At 43.7% G+C, this 27,251-nt stretch overlaps 1 protein-coding gene across 2 annotated transcripts in view; it reads right to left on the reverse strand.

Annotated features, from left to right (window-relative positions):
* LOC133341985 (E3 ubiquitin-protein ligase CBL-B-B-like) overlaps positions 1-27,251 on the reverse strand; it is a 76,910-nt gene that overhangs the window by 15,772 nt on the left and 33,887 nt on the right. For both annotated transcript variants that reach the window (XM_061550828.1, XM_061550829.1), the window contains 3 exons: positions 17,067-17,213; positions 12,965-13,121; positions 6,992-7,113 (listed from right to left, as the gene is read on the reverse strand). In XM_061550828.1, the coding sequence (XP_061406812.1) occupies positions 6,992-7,113; positions 12,965-13,121; positions 17,067-17,213 (426 nt within the window). The remainder of the gene's footprint in view (positions 1-6,991; positions 7,114-12,964; positions 13,122-17,066; positions 17,214-27,251) is intronic.

Here is a 27,251-nt window from a genome sequence, read left to right on the forward strand (position 1 = left end):
CGAAGTATTACCCGGTAAATACGGTACCTTGTTTACCGCTAAAAGCTCTGTGGCGCAGTCCGTGGCCTCCATTTAACAAGTAATATTTAAAATAACTTCATTAAAAACACGCTTTTATTAAATGTACGAGTAATGACAGAACTCCACGACTCTAGGAAGTGGGCCCCGAGGCTTGCCACAACGTAAGGGACCGTGGCCAATTACAGCCAACGTCAGTTGAGCGTGGACAATTAGACCCAAGCCGAAACATAACATATAAAAAAAATGTTTAAAAATATTTTATTTTAATTTTTATGATAGAATATAGTATTGTAATCAGTATGACATAAGTATACCAAGTTTGCAGTCAATACCACATTGGGAAGTGGGTTAAAATTGAGTTACAATATTTGAGGATACAACAACGACAAGCGTGTAAAATTGGAATCATTGAGAGTATTCTATATGAATAAAGCGCTCTACCGAGCATTTACCGTTATAAACCTTGTTCATGTGTAATAGTTCCCTAGTAATTACCCTGCAATTGGGTAATTTGTATGGGGTAAGGGTAAAAGGTAGGGTAAAGGTAGGCTCGTTGCTTTTTTACCTTTTACCTTACCTGCTAAAGGGTAAAAGGTAGGGTAGAGTGATTGTATTGTGGTAAGGTAAAAGGTAGGGTAAAGGTAGGCTCGTTGTTTTTACCTTTTAACTTTTACCTTACCTTGTCCCACCTGATGACGGACGCTTGTGTTGCGCCCGAAACGTCGTGATTACATTTATTTTATTTTTTATACCTACGTGACTTTACCTAAAGAACCAGAGTATGGATCCCTGCAGTCACGAAAACTTCAAATCTAGATTGACTCGATAGCAGTATATAGACTCTAGAGCACAAAGTACTCGCCTGACAAAGTGGCATGGTGAGGCCTAGTCCTATGCAGAGCCCCCAGCCTCACCTAGATTGCCCAGCCGGCCGAGGTCGCAAGCTGGGGGCTGGGCCGCAACCCCGCCCCCCACCATTCCCCCTCCCGCACTACAATAATAGTATCTAAGCGCTATGACAGACACTTTCATGAATTTACCTCAGCGTTCTGTTTTTTTTTTCCATTTTGAACGCGAATGAGAAATCCCTTCCCCCCTCCACCGATGACGCATGTGCGTTGCTAAGGGCAACCCCCGGGCAGCTTTAGCAGCGCGAGGAAATAATGAAAAATGCCATTTGGTTGTTATCTCCGACTGAGTTGCATTGCCCTGTTAGGTGCCTCTGCATTAACGGGCTGGCGTCTCACTAACATGGCCACCTCTGCTCCCTTAGCCTCGATGTATCGATGGTTCTGGCTGTGTGATGGGCTTTGTGTCTCACTGGCGCGACCACCGTTACGGTGGTTCTCTTGCGTAGCCGCGCTTGCCTCAAAGCACAGTTGGCAGCGCCGCAGCTCGTGTTACACATATACTTGACATTAACTTACTAATCCCCCTAATCTCCCTGCCTAATCTCTCCCATCAACAATAGTGTTAATCTCCCATTAACACTGCTGTTGTGCGCATATGCGGGGATGATACCCTTATGCGGCGACGGAAGCTCATTTCATGTTAATCTCTCTCCCCAATCTCTCCCATTAACACAACTGACGTGCTTTCGTTCGGGAATGGAATTCCTTTCCAGCTCAGACCCCGCTTGCTTGCCCATTGCCACATAAATAACCTCTTGTTGTAACAGCTCTCTCGCTGGTTCAGCAGTTCCACTGGATTATTTTTTCCGCCTGAGGACGACCACTTGTGTTGCGATCAAAACGTCGTGATATATTATTTTTTGTTTTATTTTATTTTTCTACCTATGTGACTTTCCTAAAAGAACCAAAGAGTCATTAAATAATAATAATAATCAAATACCACTAAGTTGTTTATTTAACTACTTTAAAGTTGACCGATGGGGAAAACAGAATAGCGCTGGCTCACCAGGGGGCTTACGGCGTGGTACCTGGCTACTTTTTTTACGTAAACCCGACAGTTTGAGAGCCAAATCCTTCGTAAGTGTGCATCCACACACACACAGAGACAGACAAAAAAATACGTTTATAGGTAAGATAACAGTAATTTACAGCTGTTGGAAAGTCCATTGCCGTATAAAGACCAACTCCATGCCGTTTTGGTCATGGGGTTGTTGTGCCGCACTGTGCTGGTCAGTGTTGACCATACAACCGGTTCCGCTGTCACTCGCCACTGACGTTATTCATGGCCAGAAACCACGCTCAGGTTGAAAAGTTCACATGGCGGTGTACTCTGAACCACTTGTGGAAATGTGATAACCGCAATGTTCTGCACACGGGGAGGAAAGCATTGCAATTTTCAAAGCAAACGTGACCTTGAGATCAATGGAAATGTTGGTCAGTGAACGAGAGCAGAAAACGAGATTTATTTTAATATCAATTTACGTAAATTTGCACCACTACCATTTAGAGTTTGTGTGCAATGGGGAATTAGTTCGGGAAGATTAATATAATTGCATGCCATTTATAGAGATGGACTCCGGATGATTCAAATTATTGTCCGAGCATAAATGATCTTTTTAATTGTGTGGATTTAAAACCATTATTTCCTGCAGAATATATTTTTGGGTTAGATTGCGTAAATGTGTTGTTAAACCCGCCACCACCCGACACAGCCAATTAGTAAGGTTTGTCACGTAAACAAAACATGCAAATTAGTTACTAGTACAGCACACCAGTGTGTTGGAAAGCAAATCCACAACATTTACTATCCGAGTACAACGTTTCGCCAGTAATAACAAATAGCTTCTTCAGGTGGAGAAATCCTCGTTCCTTAGAGGGGTAGATGTGATAACATCACTCGTGAGTCCTTCTCGTGCGAAGGGGGGGATAATTTAAAGCATTTAAATTACAATGGGTATCCATTGCCGGTTGGGTTATTCATTTGGTAATCAACGTACATTGTGCATGCACATTGTTCTTGTACCGCTTGTCGTTTGCATGCAATAAAATAGCAGTACCTGTTGTTGTTTGCGTACAGGTCCCCTTTGACGTATGGTGACCTGTATTAGGCATGCATTTAAACCATGTATTATTTGATAACTCTGGTCAACACACTTTTCTGGCATAAGGTATTCCAACGGTTTTAAGGTAATTTTGGGGTGCTGATTCCAAATCTTGCATCAGTTTTTGTCTATCACATCAGGTTTTTGAGATATCAAATATTGCATTTTCAATAAAAACTGCAGAAGAAAAATATTAAATAAATGTGGATATCTACATACAATGATATTATAAACACATTATCCTAGAAATACAGATCATATTTTAACACTAAAGCAGTCACTGACTCGCAACAACTTGCAATCATAAGTGACAGAGTTCATTTCGGGTAAAATCAATGAAAATTGGGTATGCCGATAGAATAAAAATGAGATGTGATAGAGCAAATCTGAGATCAGATTTGGAATCAGCACCCTGAAATTAGTCTAAAACAGCTGCAAAAGTCCAGGCCAGAATTTTTTTTTATTGACCAGTGTAATTTGCTGCCAAGCAGCAATAAGCCTGAAGCTATTCGAACAGTTAAAATTATTTTTCTATCTTAATTTCGATAAATTCTCTAATTAGCCTTGGCCAGTAGCAACTAGTTTTGCACAGAACTTCAACATGATCAAAATCAATTGAGTGTCCTTATTGACACGCGTGTTCTGCCACTGCCGACAGTTGTATTTGGGAGTATTGAATATTCCTTTGGGTGTTCTTTTAGTCTCGTGCTGATCATTCGTCCAGTCTGCCCAACATAGCATTTGGCAAAAATGCAATTAATCCAGTACACATCTTCTGTTGATAGCTTCGGTAAAACATCTTTAGTACAAGATGATATTACTAATAGGGTTTTTCCCCTGATGAAGATGATATTAGTTTCTGTATTTTATGTACTGTTCCAAATCTGACTCAGATGTTTTCTTTTTCCAAAAATCTGGCTAGTTTATCAGTTACTCCCGCAATGTACGGTATTTTAATAGTTTTAATTACTTGGTTCAGTTTAAACTCTGGTGTTATTTGATTTGGTGTTGGCATTCAGTGCCCTGTTGATTTGTGCATAATTGTAACCATTCAACTGCAGCGCTGCTTTAACATGTTGAATTTCACTACTCAGACTATCACCCGACACTTTCTTAGCCCGATGTATGAACATCTTGATGAGAGAGGATTTCTGTGCTGGGTGATGGCGTGACTCTGCATTCAGATAGGCGCCAGTGCTCGTTTTGTTTCGGTAAACGCTGTGCGTGATTTTACCATTTCGGCTGCGCCCGAGCAAAATATCCAGACATGGGAGAGTTCTCTCAATTTCCACTTTCATGGTGAACTGGATGGATGGGTTCTGAGAGTTGAGATGATTTAGAAATCCGTTAAGTATATCTTTGCCGTGTAGCCAGTCCACCAGTGTGTCATCCACATCTAAACCAATCAGAGGATTTTAGTGTGCTTGAAGCTCGTGCTATTGCTTCAAAATCTTCCACGTACAAATTTGCTATCACAGGAGACAAAGGAGAGCCCAATCGTGCTCCTTCCTTTTGTTTATAGAATCACCTTTCCACAAGAAATAGGTGTTCTTTAGACAGTGTTCAGCTAGTCGTGGTATAGCTTTGGCTAAACCTGTATTTGTTACCAGAGTAGAGTAATTTAATTGACTCATTGACTGGAACCCTCATGAACAGAGAGATCACATCAAAACCTATGAAAATATTATTAGGGTTAAGCTTTATATCTTAAATTATATTTACGAGATGTTCTGGAGTTTTTAATGAACGAAGAGGTCCTACCGAGGTAGGGCTGTATTAGTTTCGTTACGTATTGTACTAATTTATATGTGGTAGAGCCTATTGTACTACCTATGGATCTTATATGGACATCAGGTTTGTGAATTTTTGGTAGTCCATAAATGCTTGGTGGTTTTGACACCCTTGGTTTAATCAGGTATTGCTCTTCCTTGGAAATGTATGACTTGGCAATGATTGCCAGCGTCTTGTGTTCCAAGATGGGTCTCGTTTAATTTTAAAAGTGGGTACCTTCAAATCTTGATTTAAAGCTTTCGAGATTGCAGGAAATCACACTCTGTAAACCCACTGGCTATCAAAGATTTGTTCATGAACCCATCCAGATTTATAAACACAGACAACTTCAACTGAGAAGATGGGTACAATTTGAGCAATCATTGGAAAGACGTGATTAACCAGGTAAAGTCTTAACCTGCTGTGATGTTTCCATCCTTCCTGCCGATGTTAGCCGACTCTGAGCTGCATTACTAGGTTGGATGTCTTTGTATTGACAGGCTGGATGTCCTACTCACTCAGTGGACCGATGCAGTGGCATAGGCAAGTCATCGATGCATCGACATACAATACAATGGCCACTTCCACAGCCTCAGGGAGACCATCTCTAGCCCCGCCCTCTTACCCTGAGGCTGCACCCATCTCAGGCCTATATAAGACCTTGTTTCAGTAGCTTTCTCTCTCTCACCTGAAGACGATTGCTTGTATTGCCATCAAAGCGTCGTGATCTATTATTTTTCTATCTACGTGACTTACCAAAAGACCTTCAGTGTAAATCTTTGATTTTATTATCATAATCCTCATGGGGCATCACAACAGTTGATCGGCCCTTATCAGCAGCAATAATTTGAATATCTTTATTTGATCTCAGTTCTCTTAAGGCTGAAACTAATATTTACTTTTGCCAATTTACTGTTCTCAATAATACTGGCAACCTCATACCTAGTCATCTCAGCTTGATTGTTTCAATGCACAAAGTGAGCCTGAAGATAAGGACTGTTTGTTGGATATCCACAAGAGTTTGTGATTAGCTACAGGTCGAGATGCCACATCTTTACAGCATGCATGTTCCCCCCGTGGTCGCGTGGTTTTTTTCCCCCTTCACTTTAATAATCAACGTTTGTTTAGAGTTTTTGGCTGCCATACATTTCCACAAGCCACTTCATTGAGCTATCATTGGTGGCCAGGTCGCTTCTGAAAAAGAGCTATACAAATCAGTGGGCCTTACCTGGTAAAAGATAAATACTTTAATAGTTTGTAAAGGTTTTTTGGGAGTGCTGTCACAATTAGATGTGTGGAAAACCGAGCATAAATTTGTATCGCTTACTTGCAGGCGGTTATCGGCAACACGAACAAATCGAAATCAACAATCCACAGTCTGTTGCTGGAGAGTGCCCTGTCTTCATACACAATGGCTAGAGCTTTGGAAAGCATACACCATGTTGAGGACACGGTTTACCAGACTGCAGGTCACTATAACACTCACCCACCTCAACCATTCACCTATTCATCCAATCACCACACTCACTGCAGGTCACTATAACACTCACCCACCTCAACCATTCACCTATTCATCCAATCACCACACTCACTGCAGGTCACTATAACACTCACCCACCTCAACCATTCACCTATTCATCCAATCACCACACTCACTGCCGGTCACTATAACACTCACCCACCTCAACCATTCACCTATTCATCCAATCACCACACTCACTGCAGGTCACTATAACACTCACCCACCTCAACCATTCACCTATTCATCCAATCACCACACTCACTGCCGGTCACTATAACACTCACCCACCTCAACCATTCACCTATTCATCCAATCACCACACTCACTGCCGGTCACTATAACACTCACCCACCTCAACCATTCACCTATTCATCCAATCACCACACTCACTGCCGGTCACAACGCTTCTCTTTTTGCGTCTTCCCTCGCATGGCTCCACTTTGGTATCCCCTCCTCCCTCCTGTCATCACCGCTCCCCCCCCACGATCTGATAATAACCTTTCTCAATTCAAGAACCGTGTCCACTCCTATTAGAGTTACCACTCTGGCAGTGCTGTTTGTTGCTGGCCACTTCTATATTTCGAGACTTCATGTCTGTGCTCAACAGTTGAGTCAGTGTAAAACATTTATATATGTAGATAAAAGGAGAGACATGCTACACAGACCTGCCGGGCTTGCTGATGTACTTCTGCAGCCGTGCTTTGACTTCGTCGTATGTGAGGAAGGCCATGTAGCCAGGGTGCGTGACGGCCAATACGTTCCAGTTGCGCAACAGCGAGGACCAGGGCTGAGAGAAACCAAAAAGGCACACACAGAGTCGCTTCCGTAAACAAACCCCGCTCGACAGAAGCAGCACGCACACAGGGCCCGCAGACAAACCAGGGCAGCTTGACAATTAGGCATGAAGCAAGCTGTCGATGAACTTAACATGTCAGTTTTTGAAAGCAATATTATTTCAATCTTGATTTGAATATTATTACAGTTCATAATTATGAGCGAATTAGGCCATGTCATGGTCCGGCCACATCATTGTAAAGTAACCCTCCACCACCCGACATTCTGACTTGCTGGTCTCATGACTGGAGGCGGTTTCACGCAGTTTCAAGCAAAACATTGTTTGGCTGTGAGAATTGATCAAATCACCGGTGAGCTGAAACAAGAATAATAATAGGTACATTAATACTTTTTGGTTCTTTCGGTAAAGTCACGTAGAAAGAAAATAAGTTAAATAATAAAATACGACGTTTCGGTTGCAACACAAGCAATCGTCATCAGGTAGAAAACAAACCTAATAAACTTAGAAATATAATGCAATACAATACCGAGAGTCGGCTAACACAACAGTCAACAACCCTACCCTGGTTGATTACGTTCTTCCAAAGATTGCTAAATTTGAGAGAGAGCAAAACAGACACGGAGACACACGACGTTTTGCCAGTAATTACAACTAGCATCATCAGGCAGACAGACAAATTTGTGGATAAATCCTTCCTGTTTCGTTCATTAAATAGAGGGGGTAGATGCCATGACATCACTCGTGAGTCCTTCACGTGCAAAGAAAAAAAAAACAAGTTACTACTGGCCAAGACTAATGAGAATATCGAAATTGAGAGAAATAAGAATAATATCAAACGTTCAAATAGCTACAGACTTAATGCTGCTTGGAAGAGAATCATAAAATAATACATTATTTAAACGCATGCCTATACAGGTCACCATACGTCAGTGGGGATTAATATTTATGCGATCTAACCCAAAAGCCTGCGTCAAGGAGACACGTCCCTGTTGGCGACTTGTTGCTCAGATGTGGACAAAGCAGTTTGGCCGGCGACAATTACGCTGTGCGCTTTTGAGAGTAACTTTTTTCGTGCGAAAGATCTCTCAGGCGTGTGGGCGCACCCGTGAGATTATATTAAACTATTTTAAGTTTACTCGGCAAGGGCCCATGAGTTACACAGCTATTTTACAGAAGTGACCTGGCCAGAAATGTTTGCCTAATCAAGTGACTTATCATGTGAAAATGTATAGCAGCCAAATACTTGAAACAGATGTATCCAAATAAAGAGAGAAACACCGGAGGACCCGGCGAAAAATCCAAAAACACAGCAGGCATCAGGGTTTGGATCGAACCCACGACCTCCTGTATACCGGGTGAGGTAGTTAACATCTCCTAGCCACCGTGATGATGAGAGAGAGAGACACGCAGACTTCAAAATACAGCAGGCGTTAGGGTTGGGATCGAACCCACGACCTCCTGTATACCAGGTGAGGTAGTTAACATCTCCTCGCCACCGCGGCAACCAATAATAATAATAAGTCATACAACAGTTTACATCGTAAAATACAGTGCAAACCTAAAAGCATTTTTTACTTTACAAACCTTGTATTTTGGACAAGCTTTACATTGTGTAGCGATAACACGTGTGGTTTAATATTATTAGAGAAGAGTGCATGGGCGGTGGGGAATGCCAGGGGAGGAAGAATACAGCTGGAGGATGTGACATTGGGGTTTTATTAACATTGGATGAGTCTCTCACCAGCGTCTCCCACACCCCCATATTTCATAACATTACAGAACAACAACTCGCACATCCATGCCAATTCCATCCCCCCCCCCCCAATGAATTACAAGTCAGAGACCACCAAGTAAAAAAGAATAACAATGTTTTAAGTCACAAGAACTTGAACAACAACATGTGCCTCTAAAATCATGACCTTCATCAGCCATTGTTTATCCACTGCTGGACAATTAGCTACTGTCTAGCTTAAGAATATATACATTTAGCGGTGGATAGATAATGGCTGATAATATAATGATTACGACACAACTCTGGTCCATGAAGCATTGGTGATCAGTCGGAGTGTCGATGACCACCGTATGAACAGCAATGTTTAGCAATTGTGGTATTATCTCTGTCCCTGTCATTATGGACATTATCAACCGAAAGCATCCATTAGGTACAAAGACTGTGCAATGCCCCTTTTGCAATACAAACCTCAAAATAGGGCTATCAAACCGAATAACCACTGCACATGCCATTCACCTCAGTGAAGTGGAATGTCAATTACGAGTTAATAAAAGGGGAAGCTGCAGTCCCCCCCACTGTGCAAGCCAACGTCAATAGCCTTCCCACCCAGCCTCATTGCTCGTGCAGACACACGGCCAATTTGGAGGGCATTTGAAAAATGGTACAAAAGGTGTCAGATTATCTCTGCCCACAAGAAAGGTGCAATGCATTGTGGATAATTTTCCTATCATTATTTCTTAAGGAAGTTTTGCGTCCACATCTGTGGATGAAAGAGAGGGGAAGTCACTAAGTTTAGCACCATCTGAGCCATTCAACGCATAAGAACAAGTAGTAGCTATTGGCCAACTACAGACATTCTCTATCCAGAGCAATAAGGTTACTGATGATATAATAAATCACACGTGCAAGTCCAGAAAGAAATATGGTAATATACCCTAATTTTTCTTCCAAGTGTCGAAGGTTCATACGGTTAATAAAATGAAGCAGCCACTCACAACCGAGAGCCAGGACTGAGGGGTTGACCATTTAAAGCAATTAGTAGTCGACTAGGATTGTAACCAACAACTTTTGCTGCGGTTGATTACTTTGCCTCTCCCACCACGCTGCCTCCCCAAGGCAGGCAACGCTAGGCTTAATGCACATGATGATGATGATCATATCACCATGCCCCGCTAAACCCCTTTCTCTTCTGGCATCACGTATGTATCTGATTAGTGAAGTAACAGGACCGATAATTGGAAATCTGGTTACTGATTATAATCAATTACTGATTATAATCATTAACCAGATATACAGGGAGCACAGCTCTACACTAGGAACACTAAAGAATCGCATCTCCGATTAACACTTGCCCACGTACGATGCGAAAGAAGTCCAACAGTCTGTTCTCCTATAACGCAGTAGTAGTTGAGTTCCTGAAGAACGCCGCGTTTTGGAAAAATCGAGTTATAATAAATAATATACGGTAAAACACAGTCCGCGATAACATGTGAGATGCGTATACAGGCCGAATAAAGACTGAGGCACGTAGATAGCATCTAGAAGCATCCAGCAGCATCCCGCCTTGTGCGATGCTACGCCGAGGCAGCTGTACAACCGCTTATTCCTACTTACGCGAGGTAGTTCTGTTCACTCAATCGCGTTATAGTTCTGTTCACTCAATCGCGTTATAGCCAATTCACATCTGTCACAAAAATGTGTTCCCTAATACATTCATCGCGTTGTATGCAATTCGCGTCGTAAAAATACGCGTTATAGGAGAACAGACTGTACATACATACATACATGCATGTGTTCTAATGACACATTTCACACAGAGGAGAGCATACAGACGCAGTGGAAAGCAGCGAGCATGCAAGAGCTACAGTGAGGGAAAAAAGTATTTGATCCCCTGCTGATTTTGTACGTTTGCCCACTGACAAAGAAATGATCAGTCTATAATTTTAATGGTAGGTTTATTTGAACAGTGAGAGACAGAATAACAACAAAATATCCAGAAAAACGCGTGTGAAAAATGTTATAAATTGATTTGCATTTTAATGAGGGAAATACGTATTTGACCCCCTCTCAATCAGAAAAATGTCTGGCTCCCAGGTGTCTTTAATGCAGGTAACGAGCTGAGATTAGGAGCACACTCTTAAAGGGAGTGCTCCTAATTTCACAGAAACTCTCCACTTTGGCCAAGACCAAAGAGCTCTCCAAGGATGTCAGGGACAAGATTGTAGACCTACACAAGGCTGGAATGGGCTACAAGACCATTGCCAAGCAGCTTGGCGATAAGGTGACAACAGTTGGTGCGATTATTTGCAAATGGAAGAAACACAAAATAACTGTTAATCTCCCTCGGTCTGGGGCTCCATGCAAGATCTCACCTCGTGGAGTTGCAATGATCATGAGAACGGTGAGGAATCAGCCCAGAACTACACGGGAGGATCTTGTCAATGATCTCAAGGCAGCTGGGACCATAGTCACCAAGAAAACAGTTGGTAACACACTACGCCGTGAAGGACTGAAATCCTGCAGCGCCTGCAAGGTGCCCCTGCTCAAGAAAGCACATATACATGCCCGTCTGAAGTTTGCCAATGAACATCTGAATGATTCAGAGGACAACTGGGTGAAAGTGTTGTGGTCAGATGAGACCAAAATGGAGCTCTTTGGTATCAACTGAACTCGCCGTGTTTGGAGGAGGAGGAATGCTGCCTATGACCCCAAGAACACCATCCCCACCGTCAAACATGGAGGTGGAAACATTATGCTTTGGGGGTGTTTTTCTGCTAAGGGGACAGGACAACTTCACCGCATCAAAGGGACGATGGACGGGCCATGTACCGTCAAATTTTGGGTGAGAACCTCCTTCCCTCAGCCAGGGCATTGAAAATGGGTCGTGGATGGGTATTCCAGCATGAAAATGACCCAAAACACATGGCCAAGGCAACAAAGGAGTGGCTCAAGAATAAGCACATTAAGGTCCTGGAGTGGCCTAGCCAGTCTCCAGACCTTAATCCCATAGAAAATCTGTTGAGGGAGCTGAAGGTTCGAGTTGCCAAACGTCAGCCTCGAAACCTTAATGACTTGGAGAAGATCTGCAAAGAGGAGTGGGACAAAATCCCTCCTGAGATGTGTGCAAACCTGGTAACCAACTACAATGAACGTCTGACCTCTGTGATTGCCAACAAGGGTTTTTGCCACCAAGTGCTAAGTCATGTTTTGCAGAGGGGTCAAATACTTATTTCCCTCATTAAAATGCAAATCATTTTATAACATTTTTGACATGCGTTTTTCTGGATTTTGTTGTTATTCTGTCTCTCACTGTTAAAATAAACCTACCATTAAAATTATAGACTGATAATTTCTTTGTCAGTGGGCAAACGTACAAAATCAGCAGGAGATCAAATACTTTTTTTCCCTCACTGTAGAGGTGGTTTGACGAAGATTATGCCATGACTGCTCGTGTACCGTACATACAATGTAAGAGTGGTATTTTTTATCTTTCTAAACCTCATAGGATAACATTTTCGTGCCGGTTGCATTTTCCAAGATCAATGTGGTAGGAAATAGCATAGGTATAAAATTGATATATTTAAAAGCATTTGTTGAAAACAGCCCAAACAGCGCAAAATGTCAAATGGCCAGCAACAAAAAGTATGATCAAAAAGTTGCAATGTACAAGAGTTAACGTTTCTTGAATTCAGCAAGGCTATAAGAATTGGAAATATTAATTAAGGAATTACTAAGTGCAGCAGTGCGAGGGAAAGAAGCAAGAAAAGAAGTGTGGTGACCTGCAGTGTGGTGAGTGAATGGAGTGAGGAGTGAGTGGGTGGGTGAGTGAGTCAGCCTGTGCATTGTTGTGACCCACAGGATGGAGGTTGAACAGTGTAAGATATGACGAAGCAGTCAGTCTGGTAGACCAAGTCCTCAAAATCACCGAAGAAATTAGTGAAGTTCACAATAATTATGACAGCAGCTATAGAAGAGTGATAAGAAAGGCGGCGAGCGCGTAACTGGAGTGAATCGGCGAGTGCTGGATCATCCCTGGCTGCTCTACTCTGAATTCTATCAAGCGCAGCGGCGACATAGGGACCGGGCGCTCCACCCCAGGTACCATCTCACCTGGAAAAGACGAGTGAAGATGTCGAACTCGAATATGGAGATGTAGTCGTTGCATGTGAGGTCGATGGTGGATTTTAGGGCCATGGCCTCGAGGCCCGAGCTGATGGGGTGCACCTCGTGCAGGCACTGCCGGAATGCCTTCCACGACACGATGGTCCTGCACAGACATAAAGCACGCACAGCACACATCATCATTATAATAATCATCATTATAACCACCATCATCATCATCATGGCGCTTCACCCAGGAAGGATTACCCGAGTTACAAGAGACTCGTTTTCAAGCGTGTCCTGCAACGTTTTCACATTTAGAAACACGCGTTTAGAATATTTATATTATTTGTCTACTATAAATTTGCGCGCGAAAAGCCACTTCGTTGAGCTGTCATCTGTGGCCAGGTCGCTTCTGAAAGAGAAGCTAATAAGCTCAGTAGGCTTCACCTGGTAAAATAAAAATGGTTTAGTTTTATGCATAGGAGTTCACGTTTCCATATAGGTCAACCCCATATCAATGCCTACCTTATTACCGACAAATTCAGTCCTTATTGGTCACCCCGTGCCCTAATAAATCTCAACGTTCACCCTACAAAGTCCCATCACAAAAAAGAAACACAAAAAAAATGTTTCTCAATTTTCCTATACAACAATATGGGTAAACCGTATGGGTTGACAGGTATGCGTTTCTTGAATTCAGGTATGCGTTTCTTGAATTTAGCAAGGTTAAGCGTTTCTTGAATTCAGGTATGCGTTTCTTGAATTTAGCAAGGTTATGCATTTCTTGAACTTAGCAAGGTTAGAGCTACCGCCAAGATCCCTTGTTTAGCGATTTGCTTACCTTTCCTATACTTTGCACTCTTATCATGTTTTTGTATTGCTTGTTGTTGTAACTTTCTTGCCCGCCCCTAATGGATATCTGTGAAAAAGGAGCTTTATAACTCATCAGAATCCTCCCAGTATGAGTAAAGATTCTGATGTTTATGTTTGCCATATGTAAACCCAATTGAGTAATTTGCAGGTAACGTCTCAGCACTGGGATGTTTTGGTCCAGGGGTCAGCAACCTGCGGCTCCGGAGCCGCATGCGGCGGCTCTTCAAGGACTGCTTCGTGATGTAATTTATTAAGGACCCACCATCTCGTATTCACAATACACATTGCGGCTCTTGAAATATTGATGGTTTTTTACAGTTATTTGAAGTGTCTTTTTATTTTGGTTTACCGACCCCTGCTTTGGCCAATACCAGATACATTGTGGATATAATTTTTAGCTACAATAAAAAAACGAAAACCCAGAGAAAACCCATGCAGAACAAGGGGAGAACAAACACCAGAGGAAGGTGCTCCAGTTCGCAATTGAACCCCGGGCTTTCCTGCTGTGAGGCACACGTGTTACCACCCCATTTCAACGTGTGTGTGTGTGTGTGCACGTGCGTTGTGTGTTGAGGAGCATTCGTTGTAATATGTTACACAACTGCATCCCTGACTGCCATCCGTGTCATGTCACGAGACTGTGCATCCACCCTAATCTCTAGCAGGGCAGTGCAATCCTTCCGTGTATTCGAGAACGGTTCACGGAAGCGGATATCACGGAGCTACCCCTTGATTCCGTCACATGACCTCTGTGCCATATGTAGGGGGAAATGACAGCAATTTCCCAGCCGCTGTGTACGAGAAAGTTAACGTTCGGCATATAAAAGTCAACACCAGGTTTCTTCTAAACCAAACCCGATTTTTGTATTTTGCAGCTGTTAGGTGTATTCGTTATAGTCTTGAACACCATGGGGTATATATAATTGTCCGACTATTGGCAAAAGACGGTTTTGCCAACATTCTCATGAGTAGGAACAATTACCAATAAGTGAAAATACAGCTGCACCCTTGATCAATTTACAAAGAGCCTCAACGATTCACAGCCGAGTATGTGGGGCAATTTATAAAGTGTAGGACAAATTAGCACGTAGGCTTTCGCGACCAATATTATTCATAATAAAGGTTTTTGGGTTAGATCGCGTTATTTATAAATGTGTCTAACCTATTACGAGTGTAGAGGACAAAGTCCGCTCTCTTATTACCTTTAGTTCGGCTATCCAAAATCCCTCCACAACAGTGCACTCTGGTTCGTATGTGCAATCGTACAACTGATGTAGTCCATTGATGTATAATGCAACTCGGAGCCACGAGAGGGCATGACTCACCGGCTGCATTATTCCAGCAGGTCCGTGAGAGTACAATGTTAGCAAAAATGTTAAAACGCGAACAAAAAATGTCATTATGTGATAAATATAAAAATGCAATGGTATTTTGGGGCTTTCGCAATTAACTGAATCATAAAATGTTTAAAATCCATAGCATTCATTTTTTATATGAGAAAGGTTCCACTGCACTACTCGAGTCAAAAACATGAGTATTTATAGTTGTGAATGTGCCAAGCTGCAAAATCCACAAAACACGATTGTGCAGCTATCCAATGATCAAAACATGCATCGGTAGCTCTGAAATTTGACAACTTATCAGTGCAAGCGATGCGCGCAGTTCGATGCAGAGCGCACAAGCCGTGCGCTTCTCTTCACTAAACTAAAATACGTGCGCAGTCGGTCGCTTTATTTTGCAGATTTACAGCCGCCACGCCGTCCAGAATTCAAAATGCCGGTCTGTTCGGCAACCAATGAGCAAGGAGCATTTGGTGAGTGGGCAACTCGCTCGGGTATACAAAGGTGCAGATGGCGTATTCATGATGTTGCCACAGCAGCAGTCGTTAAGGCTCGTCTATGGGAGGCCTTTAGATACACAACAAAGCAGACAATTTAAAAAGCGACTTGCGTGGGTTTTCGCAGTCGTGTTGGACATCTCTCTTTCCGACGTGTTTTCGTTCCGCGTGCTGGGAGCTTCTTCAGAAAATGGACGGAGCGGCTGAATCTTCCGCGATTACGAAGCGCTGCCGGCTGTCGCTGTATGTGTTTGGAGTTTGCTTGTCTCTTCCCGTGGTCCTCTGCTTTTGCCTTGCACATTTAGAATCATGCGCTGAGTATTTGGCTACTATACATTTCCACGTAAGACACTTTTATTGGGCTATCATTTGTGGGCAGGTCGCTTCTGAAAATCAGCTATATAGCTCAGTGGGCCTTACCTGGTAAAATAAAAAAGTTTAAATTATTTAGCTGCTACTTTGGGCTGGAACCACAATTCTCTAGGCCAATTTTATTTCAAGGGATGTCTTGAATTTCCTCTAATATTCAGGCCGAGCAAACAAACTTCACAAAATAGCTTACAATGTCTTGTATGTAGGCCGGCCAATGTGGACTTATGTCCATCACTTGTGCATGCGTCGCAAGACTCCAGATTCCACAAACCGCAACAAAATAATTAAAATAATAGCGTATGAGCTGGATAGGAGCGCACATTTTATAAGCAGTTGTGTTCTAAGCAACACGTGCTTACAATCCATTGGTAGAGTGGTAGTCAGATTCCACATTCTGATACAAGCAGGGATGTTCATATATCCAGTTTCTACAATATAAAAATTTCTCAATTATTACTAGACTTACCACTCTTCTATCGCTATGACTATCATGGTTACCGTCCTCGTGAAGTTGATTCCTCCTCCCATGTTGAAAACTCGGTCTACCAGACACTGACTGTTTCATCTCATCCACACCACTACAATGCAGGTCACTACAACACTCACTCCAACCACACTAACCTCACTCCAACCACCATACTACAGGTCACAGCAACACACACTCCAACTACACACTCACTCACTCCGCCACACACTACAGATCAAAAGATGTCTTCTTCAATTGCACTACTTCACTTTGTAATTTCCTCCCATGGTCATTTTAATCTCTGATACTAAAACTGATCAATTCAAGAAAGGTGCTAACTCCTTATCCACTAACAACATCAACAATGGCTACCGCATATGTTTTCGCAGCCAACATTACGATTAACAATTTACTCTTTTCACGAGGCCGCTTAACGACGTCAAGAAATCTGCGTCGTAAGCACCACTAGTTGCTGGACGCTTGGCGGTTTTGGGGCCTGTGTTTGGCAAGCAGAACTAAAAAAGAAAAAAACATAGGTTCATCGCGGAAGTGCAAGGCACCTGTCTCCAAAGGCCCTCCGCCAGAAGTCGGCTGCATCCGCCTTAGTGATGCGGAACGAGTCTCCCTGGTAGCTGCCGTTGGGAAAGACGGCCTTGAGCTCAGTCAGCATGTGGCTGAAGATGAGCGATAGCTTGGTGAGGTTTCGCCTGCAAGCCACGCACACAAACAAAAAACACACGGTTACGTTAAGTCCAAAAACATGATCAACAACACAACACCGCCCGACACTGCCGAACAAATTAAATGGTCAATTGTGCTAGAGTTTATCGCGCCATTAATTATCGTTTCACTTCACTGGTAAGTTGAAAAACAATCCTCACAAGAGAAATATAATTTGTTTGGCTGTGTTAGGTACTTTGAGGGGTCTTAAAAGGCAACAATTGGTCAGATCGTTACGAGGCGTTAGCCAAAAATCAATTATGAATCATAATATTGGCTGTGAAACCCTATGTGTTAAATTATTAACACTTACTTGCTCATCCTCTTGAGTAGAGTGTATGAGCCCCCTCTCAATCTAAATCACATTACAGTAAGATATGTAGTTGTAAGAAGGCCAGCTAGGCAGACTAAAAAATTCACATTTTAATGCCATTAACTTGTTAATTACAGTGTGTGTTCACAAACCAGCCGTGCGTGTAATCATGGGAAGAAAACATTGACACTGACACAGGTTCTAACGAGCATGGACGTCATGATAAAAACACACACTTCACCACCACATGTTTTCAGCATTGATATATGACAAATGAGCACTGGAATTTGTCACAATCGTTCTACTAACGTAAACACACACAAGCGATGAGTTAAATCCAATAAAAAGGTTCAACTGCTTCAATCGCAGACAACGAACAACGGGGGGGAGGGGAGATAATTTCACCTACCAATACCGCAGCAGCAACTTTTAAACAACAGCTGCATTGTCTGAACCGAAACATCTGTCGGAGCAAGAGCAAGCCAGGGTTGTTTTGAATTAAGCATCGGACATGGAAATGAGTGGGTTTTTTCAATCCCCACTTGGTCACCGCCCCCCACCCCTAATAGCATGCAAATGTCAGCTTCTCCACTGTTAATGAGAACCAAGGAGCACCGGACTTCCTCTTCAGCTGGGGGAAACGTGGAACCCGTGGCTGTCGTGTGCAACTGCCCGTCATGCGCCGATATTTTTCCAAGCAAAAAAAAATTTCTGAGAAATTATTTCTGCAAAATAAAAAATAAAAGAAATCTCCATTTCATCGAAGAAGTTTAATTTAAAAAAATGTATTTTACCAGGTAAGGCCCAATGAGCTATACGGCTCTTTTTCTAGAAGCCACAAATAATAGCTCAAAGAAGTGATTTTTTACGTGGCAATTCATAGCAGCCAAAATACTCAAAACGCATGCATCTAAATATGGAAAGAAAAACCGGACGCGAAAAAAAATCCACGCGAATACGGGGAACATGCACGACCTCCTGTCTACCAGGCGAGGTAGTTCACATCATTACCGCCACCATGGCGCCCCTCCCGACACAGTAAAAATGTAGCATGTACATTGAGTCATGGGTCAAAATCTCTATAATATTCATGACCTGATATGAGCTCACAGTTGCAGAGTAACATCATTGGAAACTTAACTTGCTACCCTAGTTCCTCGGTGCTCCAAACACTCAGGTCTTTACACACACAGCTCTTAGTTAAACCTGACTTATGTTCGAAATGACCACTCTCAAAAACTATCAATATACACACGTGTGCTCAACTGTTCCACATGTTCCAGTCTTTAAAAGCTAAAGCCATTATAATTACAACTATGTCTCTAGCGCAATGGCTGTCATTCGGTTGCTTTTGTCTAAACGATGAAAATGCTGTAAACAAAATTAAAATAACATCAGCCCAAGAACAAATGACTGCGTGCACAGGTGCTGCGACAGTTATCCTGGTTGGTGGATATTTGGTGGTGGTCAATACGAAGCTGCGTGTGCGGTGGCACTGTAATTCATGCAAACCGCCACGGTGGCTAAACATAGCACCATAGCCTTGCACAATACATCACAGCGACTGCCCAAAGCAGTGAAACGATGGTTAGCACTTTTCCATTAAACCTGGCGAGCACGACTAACGTCTGTGGCTAGCGTTATCCGAACCGGATCTTGGTTTCCGTCTTCACCAAGCTGCACTAGTCAAGCAGCCTCCACGACCGCCATGGCCATAGGGAGATCGTCGACCAGAAGACAATTGAAAAACTGGCCGTGCACTTTAATGGACACCACTAAAACATCGCTAATGTGGCTCAAACGCAGCAAAACAACGGAACATACAACTTATGCTTTGGATACATGATCCCTCTGCAAGGGGGAAATGGACCTCGGCAGTTCATCATAACCCCCCCCCCCCACCAAAGAAAGAGGTGATCATGCATCTTGATCTGACTGTGGCAGGGTGCCAGTGGTCACGCTCGTGCCTCATAGCAAGAAGGACCTGGGTTCGATTCCCGCCTCGGGCGCCTTTCTGTGCGGAGTTGCTACGTTCTTGCCCCATTATGCTGGGTTTCCCGTTTTCTGAGACTGACAAAACATTAGAATACTGGATAATTACTTGCAAGTACTTAATTGGGATTACATACAGCAGGAACATCGCCCTCTACTGAATAATGTAGCAGGACCCTACTAAAAGTGTCGAGATATTCAAGACGTTTTTCTGGGTAAACAAGCGTTGTGATAATAATGTATTTAAATGATGGGGTATCTTGTAATGTTAGTCTACTGGATTAGCCTCCTTCAGGAATATTAGCCAGGTCTGCTGTTAATTTAGCGCTAAATATAGACAAGTGCATATGCACTTGTAAATTGTGGGCTGACATATGTATTAAATGTGATGCTATATGGAAAGACACCAACTAAAATTTATATTTTAGGACGACCGCTTGTGTTGCGATCGAAACGTCGTGATATATATTTTTTTCTTCTACCTACGTAACTTTACCGAAAGAACCAAAGAGTATTAATATTTGGCGGTTTTTTTTATCAAAAAGGCAGGCAGACGAGGTTGATGAAGCAAAGACTTCAAAAGTCTGTTGGATCACATCATGGAGCCTCACCCAAACTTCACTCTTTTTTAGAACTTACGTAACCAACCGTGCTCATCGGAGCACGGTTGGTTTTCAATTTAGAATAAAAAGTGCATAGCTCCAGTGGCTTCCTAATATCGGGAGGAAGAGCATTCCAGATGGCTGCAGAGGCGCATTTTAAAGCACGCGATGCAGTGACAGTCTTTCTTCGATGGTTAGCCAAAGCCATTGCGAGGATGACTGGGGTTTGGTGATGGTTTATGTTCCTTGACGAGATTAGCAAGGTATTGAGATTCAGACCAACTGCACAAGTGTTTTTCTTGCCTGGGACATTGTTGCTACTTTCATAATATTTTTTTTATTGTGACGTTTGCTGAACATAAAGAAACTAGGACAACTGAACACAATATAATGTGGACGTGTTTTTACAGGTGCCCGATAGAAAATATAATCTCGGTTTTGAACTAAAAAGTACACCGAGCGGCTTGCGTACACGCAAACAACCGTGAACCAAGTTAGTTCATCTTGTGATTGCAAACGCATGTGGACCACATTCGCAATTAAAGATAAACTAAGTCACAAAAACGTGCGCATTCCGCAGGTTGTTCAAATTACACGTTTCACTCAGTTGCACTTTAGGCACACATTTTTTAAATCAGCTATTCAACAGCTTGGTGAAACTGTTCAGTTTCCCAGAGACATCGCCTGAAAATGGTACTCGAAAGCATTAGTAAAATTATAAACAGAAGTTAACACAACAGGGTTTGTGCCGATAAGGCAACTTCCTAAACTAGGCCTAACACAGCTGAGAAGTTGACTTCTTCATAAGCTAAAGTTAGCTTTTGAAACGGCATATGTAATTTTGCATGGAACTATAGTAATTATGCAACTGCTCATGCTGCAGCCACAATGTTAGTGTTGCAGGAGTTTAAGAGGGCTGCGTTATGCGGAATTTTATTTTTGCAGTGGAAATAAATGTACAAGTGATGGAAATGCCATTTAAGAAGCTCGTTACATTCAGAATAAGACGTATGTTAATAATTACAACATCAACTAGTTTCTCCAGCCTGGGCCAACTAAGAGATCAGACAAGGAACAAATGGATTAGAGAACATAAACTAAACAAAAAATTGTATTTTACCATGTAAGCCCCACTGAACTATATAGATTTTTTCCGAAGTGACCTGGCCACAAATGACAGCCCAATCAAGTGGCTTATCATGTGGAAATGTATTGCAGCCAAATACTGAAAACACATTGTTGATTCTAAACGTGGAGAGAAAAAACGGGGGACCCGGAGAAACATCCACGCAGCCACAGAGAGAACATGCAAACTCCAAATGCACACAGGCGTCATGGTCGGGATCGAACCCACGACTTCCTATATACCAGGCGAAGCGAATGAGAGATATGAAATTAACTTAGAGACAGTGAGTGGGCTTTGGCAGGACACGTTGCTCGAATGGATGATGGGTGGTGGGCAAGACTAATGACAGAGTGGCAGCAAATGGAAGGGAACTCGCCCCGTGAGGACGTCCAGTGGATGTCGATCGTGCGACGTTGAACCGGTGTTTTTCAACTTCCCTGAGGGGGAAAAAATGCTTCCGACCACGATCTCGCGTTTTATTCGGTGTATGCAGAGGAAGTCGTAGAGGCTTTCCCCTTTATTTACTCTCGGGAACAGGAACCAAGAAGCCTGAAAAGCACGTGGCAAGGCGACGTCCAAATGAGAGACATTAAATAATTAAGTGGGACCCCATGTGGGAATGAGATGACCGCATCTACACATGACCATTAGTGTTATTGATAGCACGAGGAGACCTCGTGTCTAAATGTGTACAGATGGAAGAGGACTGCCGGTGCTGGTACATCGGCCAGAAAACAAGGGATCCACTTCATGTCACTATCATAAGAGGGCGGGGGGCAGGGGGGTAATTTACAATGACAATTTGGCAAACTTAACGAATGATTTTTTATTTATTATGATCATGAGCATGATGTGCTATGTGGTGTTAGCGTGAGCAGAATATCCAAGACTGTTGCTGCTGCTGACCATATGCAACACAAGCTGTAGATTGCGGTGCTTGCGAAGTGCCCATGTTCCCAAGGCAGCGCCATCACGGCGATTGAATCCATCACGACTCTTCCAGATAAACTTTTCTTGAAGGCCTCTGACTAAGGGAGCTGAAAACTTACCAATAAAATTTGACATTTTGAGATTCGTCGTCAGTTTGTCCTATTAGCCTTTACTTTTTCGTAAACTTTCATAATGACAAAATTCCAAAGGAATCCGTGGCATCGTATACGACTATACAAATAAGTAGGTACCCTCTTCCAAGATGTCTGGCCAGAGTTAAAGAGTAATGGCAAATCAACAATTTATTTAAAAGACTATTTAAAAACTAAATAGTCTATTATCCTATAACGCATGTTGTTTTCATAACGGGATGATTGTATTAGGGAACACATTTTTTTTCATAATGCGGATGCAAATTGGATATAATGCGATCGAGTGAACAGAAGAACTACATCGCGCGAGTAGGAATAAGCAGTCATACGGCTGCCTCGGCATAGCATCACACAAGGCGGGATGCTGCTGGATGATTCTCGATGCCACCCACGTGCCTCAGTCTTCGTTCAGCCTGCGTATGCATCTCGCGTGTTATCGCGGACTGTGCTTTACCCTATATTATTTATTATAAAAACACGATTTTTCCAAAGCGGAGCATTCTTCAGGAATGCAACTACCGCGTTTATAGAACAGACTGTATCATCTTAGAGAGACTCTCTGGAGCTCCCTCTAGTGCGGGCCATGCTGCCAGCAGTGGTGTGAGCGAGCAACTGCCGGGCTTCACCTTTGCTCTCATTAGTGGGTTTACTGCCAGGGGCTACGGGGCCCTAGGGGGCAGTAATGATCATCCAAGGCCACAAAAAAGTCAATGGCTGCATTTCAATAAGTAACGCTGTATCGATTCAATGCATCGTTAATACATCAAAATTCAATCAATTATCATGCTCGTGGTACGTGCATCATAGTGGAGAAGCGAGAACCTATTATTTCTCATTCGTGAACAAAAGTTGAAAAGTGGACAAAGCAACATGCAGAGAAGCACGCTTGGAATTACACCGAGACACAGGTAGATGAGGACGCTGATCAGGGGAACAAACACAAAACCAGAGAACACGATTGCAAAGCAAAGTGGGCTTGGGCAGGACACGTGACTGACTAGGAGGGATGACAGTCAATGCACGAGACTGGTGCCAGCCACAGGAGAGAATGCTCCCTCAAGGGGCACCACCACAGAGATGGAGCAATGGGATCGGCCAACGTGCAGGAGCAAGATGGACTGTGGCATTGCAGGATTGTGAGGGGCGGTGGACAGCTCGGGGAGATCATCATTATCCAGCAGTGGATACATAATGGTCGATGGATGAAGACAATGAAGAGATCTTTTTAAATCCATAGAATCGACAAAATCGTGTCGCTGTAAACGGTGCACATTCTACAGAAGAATAAACAAGAAATTATTATATTTTTGATTTAAAGCTTTAGTGACTGCAGGGATTCAAATTATTAATTCGGTCAACCCATACTGGGTCGTTAAGCCAAGCCAAGGTGAATTGTTCCATTGATATAGTCAAGCTAAGGGGCTCAAACGTAACAGTGGTGTTTGCATTGGGGTGAAAGTAAAGGTACCAGTCATGTTTCTTGGATGTAGCACAGGCCTTTGCAGGGTTCGTACACTTTCTATAACGGCAGGACTCCATACAGTTGGAGACTTCATTCGAGTTTATTTCACTAAACCAGGTGAGATTTCGTGATCAGGATGGATCTTGTCTGCCAGTAGGGGGTGAAGGCTGCTATGTAGAAGATTGACCGAATCATTCTCTCGCAAATTTGGACCCTGACACTGGTACATAATAACCTACTTTTGAAAATGACGGTATGGTTATTACGTGGGCAATAATAACCAGGGCGACTACTGGAATCAAACCATGAAATCCTGCAACAAGTGACAAATGTGCGACCGTGAGTGCCATGCCACTGCACCTCATGGTGTACAGAGGGTAAAGCGGTGTGTGTGCACTGCACGATTCGCAAGAATGACGCCGACAGCAGCAGTCATGGATGACCAAGGAACAGAAGTCAGCGAGGGAGTGGCAGACTCTCAGGGCCGATCTTTGGAGGTCGCTGCATCTCTACTATGCAGCAGCAGCAGCTGTGAGATCTGGCGGAGGGTAGAGAGCGTGGGTAGCGATGAGATGCAGTGGCACCAATGGCTTTGACCACGGTGACTTCATGTGGGTGCCACGGTGTCAGACGTTAACTGCCTCGCCTGGTATGCATGAGGGCATGGCTTCGATCCCGACCCCGACGGCTGTATGTTTGGAGTTTGCATGTTCTCCCCATGTTCGCGTAGATTTTTCGACGGGTCCACCTGTTTTTCCCTCCACATTAAGAAACGTACGTTTAGAGTATTTGGTTGCTATACATTTCCACATAAGTCACTTCGTTGAGCGATATAGCTTCATGGGCTTTACCTAAAAAAAATACTAGTACTACATAGTAGTAGTATCTTGATCGGCTAACTAACATTGTGTAGGGCAAGGTTTCCCAAACTCCAGTCCTTGCGACCCGCTATGATACGTCTTTGTGTCTGTACCAATTTTCTCCATCTTCTCTTATATAAATGTAATTTTTTGTCTGTCTGTGTTCAGGCGCTTGCGAGGGATTTGGCTCTCAAACGGTGGGGTTTATGTAAAAAAAGAATTGCCAGGTGCCACGCCGTAAGCCCCGCGGTTGGCAAGCGCGATTCCTTTTTCATGCCCGTCACCTTAAAACGAGCGAAAAAGTGTGATTTCTCTTTATTTAATTACTTAATACGCACTCAGCCATACCAGCTCATGCACTTTCGGTGGGGGGGGGGGGGGGGGGGGGAAGGACCATGCCAAGTCACACGCGTTCGGTGGGGGTGAGGGGGAAATTGACTTGCCTTAAAAATACCTGGCAAATACACACAACGCTGAAGTTAATTCTTCAGTGTGATATGCTCTTCTCCTCCCCCCACCCCAATGCGTGGCGGCCCAGCCCCCAGCCTGCCGGCTGGGCAATCTAGGCAAGGCTGGGGGCTCTGCACGGGACTAGGCCTCACCACGACACTCTCAGGTGAGTATTTTGTGATATAGAGTCGATATATACTGCTATAGTCAGCATGTACTACTGAAGTGATAGCAGGTACCACCAGTCAGTATGCACTGCTGTAATCATTGCAGGTACCACCACAGTCAGTATGCATTGCTGTAGTGAAAGCAGGTACAAAGTCGGTATGCACTGCTGTAGTCATAGCTAGGCCTCGGCAAGGCAAGGTAATTTACCCTTTTTACCGGGTAACCGGGTAACCGGGTAACAGTAAAGGGTAAAGGTGTCGCCATGCCACGGGGAAAGGTAAAGGGTAACAGGGTAAAGGTAGCTCGGAAGAATTACTCGGTAGGGTAAAGGTAGCGTGAAGTATTACCCGGTAAATACGGTGCCTTGTTTACCGCTAAAAGCTCCGTGGCCTCCATTTAATAAGCAATATTTTTTTTAAAACTTTAAAAAAACACGCTTTTATTAAATGTACTCGTAATGGCAGAACTCCACGACTCCAGGAAGTGGCCCCGAAGCTTGCCACAACGTAAGGGGCCGTGGTGATTTACAAAACATACCCTGATAATATATGCATTGTATTGTCTTTAAATGCATTGTAAAAGGTTTCAGTTTGGTGTTTTAACATCTTAACACCTGTTTTGTTGCCAGAAAAAAGGGGAAAACCTATTCTCATATTTTGGTATTGGCAAAGGAGGTCCCAAAACATAGCAGATTACACCACAGTATGCACTGCTGTAATCATAGCAGGTACCACCACAGTCAGTATGCACTACTGTAGTGAAAGCAGGTACCACCAAGGTCGGTATGCATTGCTGTAGTGATAGCAGGCACCACCACAGTCGGTATTGCACTGCTGTAGTGAAAGCAGGTTACACCAGTCAATAGCCACTGCTGTAGCGATACCAGGTATCACCACAGTCGGTGTGCACTGCTGCAGTGAAAGGAGGTACCACCACAGTCTGTATGCACTGCTGTAGTGATAGCAGTGCATACCGTCGATGTGTGTGTGCGTAAGTCGATGTGTGTGTGGTGTGCGTGTGTAAACAACTACTATTTTAAAATTAAGTTACCTATTTTCACAATAATAATGCGTGTGTCTAAGTCCATGTGTGTGTGCGAGTCGATGTGCGTTTCTGCAGCGATGTGTGTGTGTAAGTCGATGTGTCTGTGTGTGCGAGTCAGTGTGTGTGTGTGCATCATTCGATGTGCGTGTTAGTCGCTGTATGTGCGTGGCTCCATGTGAGTCAGTGTAAGTCCATTTCTTTGCGTGTGTGTAGGTCCATGTGTGCGTGTGAGTCCACACGCACGGACTAGAGAGGAGATGGAGTGATGTGGTACAGGAGGATGTGGAGCCGAGTGAACTTGCCGATGACTGGTTCCAGCGGTGTCAAGATCGGCCTCTGTGGAGGAGGCTCGTGAAGGACGCTACTGGACTGTTGGAGGCAGTCGCCCTCCAACAACAACGGAGGGTGGAGGAACGACACTCGTAACAACGAGCGGAGCACCGGGTGCCTAAAGCACAGCAAGTTGGCACAGTAGGGGGCACAGGTGGTGCATCAGCCAGTCATCTCAGTCAGTCGACTTGTGCCACTTGGATCTGCCCCGTTACCTCCTGCCAACAGGCGTTGGACACTTCATGTGGCCTCAAGGTGCAACACAACAACCGCCATTCGCCACTAAGTGGCGGTGACGTCACCACGACGCTTGTGCCAGGCCAAGTGCACCTTGAGGCCACGTGAAGTGTCGAACGCCCGCTGGCAGGAGGTCACGGGGCAGACCCAGGTGCCACGGGTCGACTGACCGAGATGACCGAGATGACTGGCTGATGCATCACCTGTGCCCCCCTACTGTACCAACTTGCTGTGCTTTAGCCACCCGGCGCTCCGCTCGTTGTTGTGAGCGTCGCTCCTCCGCCCTCCGTTGTTGTTGGAGGGCGACTGCCTCCAATTGCCCAGTAGCGTCTTTCACGAGCCTCCTCCACTGAGGCCGA

The sequence above is a fragment of the Lethenteron reissneri genome, chromosome 13, assembly GCF_015708825.2.
Source record: "Lethenteron reissneri isolate LAM-NWPU_2019-01 chromosome 13, ASM1570882v1, whole genome shotgun sequence".
Classification (NCBI taxonomy): domain Eukaryota; kingdom Metazoa; phylum Chordata; class Hyperoartia; order Petromyzontiformes; family Petromyzontidae; genus Lethenteron; species Lethenteron reissneri.